This window comes from Dictyostelium purpureum (assembly GCF_000190715.1).
Source record: "Dictyostelium purpureum unplaced genomic scaffold DICPUscaffold_697, whole genome shotgun sequence".
Classification (NCBI taxonomy): domain Eukaryota; phylum Evosea; class Eumycetozoa; order Dictyosteliales; family Dictyosteliaceae; genus Dictyostelium; species Dictyostelium purpureum.
In genome coordinates this window covers 1-7,858 of record NW_003520028.1, presented here as the reverse complement: position 1 = coordinate 7,858, position 7,858 = coordinate 1, and the positions used below count along the sequence as shown (strand labels likewise).

The 7,858-nt window shown below is 23.0% G+C and overlaps 2 protein-coding genes across 2 annotated transcripts; one reads left to right on the top strand and one right to left on the bottom strand.

Moving 5' to 3' along the window:
* Nucleotides 1-792: 792 nt before the first annotated feature.
* Nucleotides 793-3,058, top strand: DICPUDRAFT_85458 (uncharacterized protein; the record flags this gene model as incomplete). Its single annotated transcript, XM_003294975.1, has 5 exons — nt 793-820; nt 1,218-1,284; nt 1,418-1,592; nt 2,455-2,637; nt 2,774-3,058. 5 exons carry the CDS (start codon nt 793-795, stop codon nt 3,056-3,058), a joined length of 738 nt encoding a protein of 245 aa, XP_003295023.1.
* A 1,170-nt stretch (nt 3,059-4,228) lies between these two features.
* On the bottom strand, nt 4,229-4,907 carry DICPUDRAFT_85457 (uncharacterized protein; the record flags this gene model as incomplete). Its single annotated transcript, XM_003294974.1, has 2 exons — nt 4,229-4,561; nt 4,890-4,907. The coding sequence occupies 2 exons, from the start codon at nt 4,905-4,907 to the stop codon at nt 4,229-4,231; spliced, it is 351 nt and encodes a 116-aa protein (XP_003295022.1).
* Between the last annotated feature and the right edge of the window lie 2,951 nt (nt 4,908-7,858).

Below are 7,858 nucleotides of genomic sequence, written 5' to 3'. Positions count from 1 at the left end.
TGCAGAGTTTTGGAAGCTCCATTTCAAGTTTGTCATATAAAGCTATGGCATTTTTATTTTTAATTATTTGGATGATGGTTTGGATTCCTTGCAAAATTTTTGATAACTTTAGCAGTTATTTAAATTCAAATCACCACCAACTTGAAACACAACAAAATGCAATCTTTGTCAAAGTAATTATTATAAAAGCAACAATTAAGATTTACAAAAACTAACCTATTTGTATTATTAACTTTAGAATTTATCAATTATGGAAAAAGATTTTAAAAAACTAAGTCTACAAGAATAATTTAATATATATATATATATACAAGTAACAAAATAATATAACTTACCTTAGTACAAATAGACTTAAATTGTGTTTCAAAATAAACAAGAAATCTGTATAATAAAAAAAAAAAAAAAAAAAAATAATAATAGTAATAATAATAATAGAATATCATATTTCAATCTATTTGATGGAAGAAATACATTTTCCCTGGCCAGGCAAATATATTGTAACATCAAATGATTTTAATATCGAAAATATTTTCAGTATAAGGATACTAAAACATCATTAAATTTTTAAATAAAATATAATAAAATTTTTTAAAAATAATACGTTTATTTTTTATTAAATATAGCTCTTCATGATATAATTACAATTGATAAAATAGTATTGAATAAACTTGGTGATGATTTGCTAAATTGTGTTTTTGAATAAATTTGTTTAAATAAATGTTTCAAATAATGTTTCAGTAGAGTTATTTAACAGTGCCCCAAATAAATATCTAGACCCCCAACTTTATTAAGATGGAAATGATAATTATTGAATTAATAAGTCATATTTAATAGTAATCAAATCGATCTGTAACTCTGTCAAGTTGCTCCTTTAAATATTTGTGTATATCTCAGTAGGGGAATAATACCTGATTTAATTGTTTTTTTATTTCATATTCATTAAAAGCTGTCTTTGGGTGTTGTCTGTGATTCTTTCAAAAATAAACCCCCAATTTTTAGAAAATATCAACACGTTATCACAGCCATTTTAAATTTTTAAAATAAATATTTATTATTAAAAATCTGATAATTTTTTTTTTATTTTTTTATTTATTTTTTTATTTATTTTTTTTATTTTTTTTTTTATTTTTTTATTTATTTTTTTTTAATTTTTATTTTTTTTTCGATGCATCGACAACAAACATACACATAAATAATTTTAATAATGTAAACTATAGCATATCCAATCAATAATAATAATAATTTTAACATACTGAAAATATTTTTAAAACCTTTCGAGAACAAGTAAGTAAATCAATACATTATTTTAAAACAACAACAGCAACAAACCCTTATATATATAGAAAATGGCATCGTTGAAGAAATAGAAACAGAATTACTAACATAAATTAAAATAGCTTTAATCAATATTCAAAAGACAGATTTACCAATTAAAACCATTCAATACCCTTACAGGATCTGCTGTCGTCGATATTATGAATGAAAGGATTTTATTACTTCTCAAAACTAATATCAATAACTCCCATAAAAAGTCACAAAGTCGCAGAAACAAATTCTTTCAAAGTCTTTCAATCTCGAGTAAATCAGATAAAGTAAAATTCAAATCAATTACAAGTTCATGTAAAAATTAAAAAAGTGTTAAAAGATGTACCGTTCAGGTCTTATAGACCCTAGTGTGCACGGTTTTTATGTATGAAAAAAACATTGGCAAAAAAAAGATTAAACTTAGATCCAACTAAATACTAAACACTAATGAAGATATTCAATCTAATCAACTATTTATATGAATCTCAATACATTTGCCTTGGTCAAGTAACAGTTATAGAACACAAATAGTTTAGATAAGGAAAAGGGTAAACTTCAACTTTTAGCAATCAATCAAATAATTCAAAAAATAAATCAAGTATATATTTAAATATCGAATTAAATAAATTTAATAATAGAGCACAATATTTAAATACCCCAATATTAGTATTAACTCAGTAAATCAATAATCAGTCCTCAGTTATTAGAAGCTTTTAAGAAAGCTAGGATTAAACCTTAATGATAATCTATTTATAGTGGTAAATGCAAAAGAGATGGTGGAGCTGATATTTAAATAAGTATAGAGATCAGTTTTCACATGGATCTATACAAAGGTTAAATGAAAGTTTTTGGTACTATATTAAATTTTTCAACACCAGTTCATCTCCAAACAAATGGTCATTCTGTATTAAGCACAACTAAATCACTCCATTTTTCGCAAAATTAGGGTTATGAACCAACTTCTCTATTAACTGCTAACTCACCGTAATTAACAAATCATTAAAGAATTGGGTAAATGATATAAGCTGCTTTCAGAGACAACTTAGAAAACAAATGAACATACCAAGACAATACTCATATAAACGTAGTGCACTAAGACTACCTGAAAAATCAAAACATTAAGAATAAGGCTATTAATCAAGAAAGAAGTGCAGCGTTAGAAATCTTGGTGATTCCCCTCGTTCATCTGGTTCACAATCTGCTTCAAGTGCCTCCACCATTAGGGAAAATGATCAAGTATTAAAAGTAAAATACATTTCATTAGAAAAGCAATTATTTAAAAAAGAAGAGGAGAAGAGAGAACTTTTAGAACAATTAGAATTAGGCAAGAAGGTCTTCAATCCAAAAATCACATAATTAAATCAGAGATTACAATTCTTCAAAATAAATTCAGTTAACAATTTTTCAACACTGGTCATTATACTTCAGTTGGTATATCAGAAGCTTCATTGAGTTCTCGTACTGATAGAGGGGATCAACATTGGTTTCTAAACAAACTGATGAATTCGAAGATAAAGCAGAACAAATAAATCTTTTACAAAGAAATTCATTAAAAGCGGTAGCATCAAATTCATCAAAATCTAATGTTGGTAGTTCAAATGCAGGTGCTAATAGTTCACCAATCATCTCATTGAATACTTCAGAAGAAATCAATGGTAATAGAATCAAAGAGATTGAATATGAATTTGAAAGCTATAGAATTGCAAAAGAGAATTTAGCAATGGAGACAGTTATTAGAAAGCCAAAGAAATAGCAGTATTTTTGTTACAGATCCAAGAAATCTCGATGACGAGCTTCCAATTTATATGATGATACAAGCTGAACAACTTAGAAAATTAGAGATGTCTGACCCAAAAGGTTCATTTGGAAACAGTTTGAAATCAGAAATTGATAAAATAAAGAAATTACACATCCTAAAGAGGCAACATATTATTGGTTTAAATAAATAAATAAATAAATAAATAAATAAATAAATAAATAGATAATTTAGCAACTATTAAAGAGAATGAATCTAAATTAGCAATTAATCATTTAAACCGTGTAACAAGAGTTTTTAGATGTGGCAGTGCATTTAACATCAATTTCATCAGGTTCTCAAAATAGCCAATCACCATTCGTTAGTTAGTGCCAATACTAATAATGCCATTGCTTTATTCTCATATAATAATATATTTCATCCTTCTACTGGCATCTCCCACCATTCTTTCAACTTTATAAATGCAAACTTATAATCAGACTTACCTAGTACTAGAACTGTTCAAGTATATAGATGTTATTTATTCATTGTGGAAAATTAAAACATCTGCAGATTCCAACTTATACTCATATCTTTAATTAAATAAAAATATGCAAGACAAAGAATAAATCAAGCTAACAACCACAATTTAATAAGACACCATCTTCATTATTAGCTAAAGGTGAATATTAGAATATGACCTACCCGAAATCTTTTCAGTATTAGGTTCTGAAGCATCATCAAAACAGGATTTTAGCAATCAATCAAATAATTCAAAAACAATCAAGTATATATTTAAATATCAATAATCAGTACTCAGTTATTAGAAGCCTTTAAGAAAGTTAATAGTAAAACATTTTATAATAATTAATAGTTAAAAATCAATATAGTGCCAAACCAAAGGCAGTCCTCATCAAGCAATAACAGTAAAACCCAAACATCACCAAATTCGACTTATTATAATACAATTTATAAAACGCCTTACGTTTTTCAGTAATAAAACACCTTACTTTTTTCAGGACCATCATTAATAAGTTCACTTATCTTTTCATAACCATTAAAAACTATAATAAAACATAAAAATATTATTTACCGATAATTTAAAGCATTTGCTTTAAAAAATCTTACTTTTAAAAAAAAAAAAAATTTATTTTATTTAGAATTTATATTTGATGGATCATTGACTGATTATGGTAAACCTGCCCTAGATTGAAGATTTAAATTTTTAGGAGGGTGTTTTAATAATTTTTCTTTTTCAATACGTTCTTTATCTATTCTTTCTTTTCTTTCTCTATTTAATTTCTCATCATTGTCAAATTTTTTTTTTTTTTTTTTATTACTATTTCTTAAAATGAATGTTGTAGATTCTGGTGCTGCTGTTGTTGTATTGTTATTACTTTTACTATTTTTTAAACTGAATGCTAATGCTACTGTTGTATAATTATTACTATTGTATGCTTCTATATTATCTAAAGAGTATGCACATTCTAATAAATCAAACATGTGTAGCTGTTCTCTTTTCTTTTCTGTATAGTAAAATAATTAAATTTGCATCTATATTAGTCTCTAAAAAAAGCTTTGTCTCTAGATTTTATTAATATATTCATCTGTCTGTATTACATATGTTTACTTTATAACAACAATCAATTAGTCTAAATGTTATTACCCCTTACTTTTAATTTAATTTCTAATTAATTCCATAATTTTCTTTTTACCTTATAGCAGCCCAATGATCTTATGTTAAAATTTAATTGAATTAAAGTAGAATTGGTTTATTGCGGTTGAGGCTGCTGTGTGAATGTTGGGTATTGAAATTGGTCATGGGTTTTGATGAATAGTTTTTGCATACTGGTGTTTGTTCTATCATTTTAATACAAGATAAAAATAGTATTTGGTTATAAATAAATCTTATAAATAAAATAATTGAAAAATGAAAAAAAAAAAAAAAAATTTTAATTTTTTTTTTTTTATTTTAAAATTTAATTTTTTTTTAAAATTTTATCCATAATTAAATTTGATATTTTTTTAATATCTGATAAAATTTGATTAAAAAAAAATATCAATAAAGAAAAAAAATAAATTAAAAATTTAAATAATAAAAAAAAATTATGTGTCAGTAGATTTTATAATTAATTTTTAAAGTTAATAAAATTAAACAAATACCATTATTTAATTTTATTTATTTTTATTTATTTATTTTTTTTTTTTTATACTATTAGCCACTCTTTGTAAAGAGTGTTTCCAGCTCAACCACGGGGAGGTTAGTATATTTGAGCCGACAGCTAACTATTATACCGCCACGCACAGTATAATAATTAGCCCTTGGTTCGATAATCTCAGAATACAGATACCAAGCGGGCCTGGTACCTATACCATCAATATACCAAACCAGCCTTGATTCTTCATACTTGATAGCCTTGAATTTTCTTGAAAGTTTGGTAAATCTCAGAATACAGATACCAAGAGGGCCCAACCTGATACCTATACCCATCAATAAACCAAACCAGCTTTGATACTTCATTTTCTTGAATCTTCATACTTGCTACCTTGAATCTTCTTGATAAAGAACACATTATTTAGTTTTGATAAGGGAACTATGTATGGTGAACATTTTATTTAGCTCTTTTTCTTGAATCTAATTCTTTAATAATCTTTGAAATATTGATAACCTATAATATTTATTTTTTTATTAATTTTTATTTTTTTAAACAAAAAAGGTATTAATTTTATGAAATAAATAAAAAAATATTTATAAAATTACAGAATTTGATAAAAAATTTTAATTGTTATTTGTTTTATTTTTGTTTATTATTATATGAATAAATAAATAAATAGTTCAAAATAATAATTATAATTAATATCTATGCCATTCACCTGTCAGTTTTTTAAAGAGGTCCACATTCAATAATATATGATTTGATATATGCCCGGGCATATATCCATATATTAAAGAAATATGGTTTAAAAAACGGAGGATTACCACGATGCCAAACACTATGTGAATGTCACACCCCTGTTCCCTTATGGGCCATTGATTAGGTATACTTTGACATAAATAAATAATTAATTATTATTATTTTGTTTACTATTTATTTAATATTTCATTTATTTATTATTATATTTATTATTATATTTATTATGATTAATTTTTTTTTATTTTATACAAAAAATTTATAAAGAATATTTTTTGAGTAAAAAATAAAAATATGTAAATTTAAAAATGTGTTGTAAAATTATGGGGCATCTTTTTATAGGATTTTTTAAAACACATATTACCGCCATATTTATTTTTAAAATTCAAATAATTTTATAAAATTTTTCCCAATTTTTTTATTTATTTTTATTTTTATTTTTTTTCAACACACAACAAACACACCCACAAATAATTTTAATAATGTAAAATATATTACACCAAAAATAATAATTTTAACATTAGCGAAATATATTTAAAACCTTTTTAGAACAATTTAGAAATCAATACATTATTTTAAAACAACAACAACAATAATAATAACAACAAACCCACACACATAAAAATTAGCATCGTTGAAGAAATATAGAAAATAGACCCAGATCCACAAACATAAATTAAATTAACTTTTATTAATATTCAAAAGACAGGTTTATTTGTATATATTAATATTTTTTAATATAAATAAATATTTTTTTTTTTAAATATAAATAAAAAAGCTTAAAATTATTTCTGCTTTATTTTTATTTTTTATTTTTTAAAAAATTTTATAATTTTTAAGTATTATTATTTGATTCTTTTATTTAAATTATTAGGGCACGGTAACTTCAATTCGTGTGTGATTCGGAAACTTGAGAGACTGTTATATTATTTTTATTTATAAAAAATTTATAAAATCAATTTTTTTAGTTTAATAGCTTTTTTTTTTTTTTTTAAAATTTGTATATAATAGCATTCTTTTTTATGATTAATGAATAAATTATTAATATCATTATTATTATTGTGTGTGCAGAAATACAAAAATTAATTATTTTTTTTTATTTTTTTTTATTTTTTTTTTATTATTATTGAATTATAATAAAGAATCTATAATTTCTTTTAGTAAATATAAGAGATTATAACAAAACTGGGAGTGGCACGAGTGGCTGGAGTATCTCTTGTGGGCAGTTTCTAAAGCTTCTATATTTTTCATACCAACACGTTCCAATAATCTCTTCTAATTTCTAACCCGATTCGAGGTAAGGTTGGGTTGCTTTTAAGGATATTTTTATTTTTTTTTATAAAACTAATCATTAAATTAATAATATAAAATTATTTCTTTAATTTAGTTTCAAAAAACATACAAATAATCAATTTAATTAATTTTTTTTTTTTATTTTTTTAAAATCATTTTTTTACAATGAAAAAGTTAGTTTAATGTTTTGGGTATCATTTAAAAGAGAATTAAATAAAAAATCGAAATCAAATAAAAAAAATGATCAATCTATAATATAAAAAAAGATATAAACTAAATTATTGCTTTACAAATATTTTTTTAATTATTTTCTTTATTTTATAAAAAAATTAAACAATTCTTTCTTTTTAAAAAAATAAAATTTTTTTTGAATTTATTTTTTAATATTTTTATTATTTTAATTTTTTTTTTTTTTTTTTTTGAAATAAAAAAAAAAATTTTATTTTTTTTTCTTTATTTATTTTTATCCCCCCAATTAATAGCTTTTTTTTTACGATTTTTCCAACACAAAAAAGATTTTTTTTTTTTTAAAAATTTTAATAAAAAAAAATTCCCCCCCTTTTTCCAAGATTTTATTTTTTCCACGCTTTTCCTTTCCCTTAAATATTAAAAA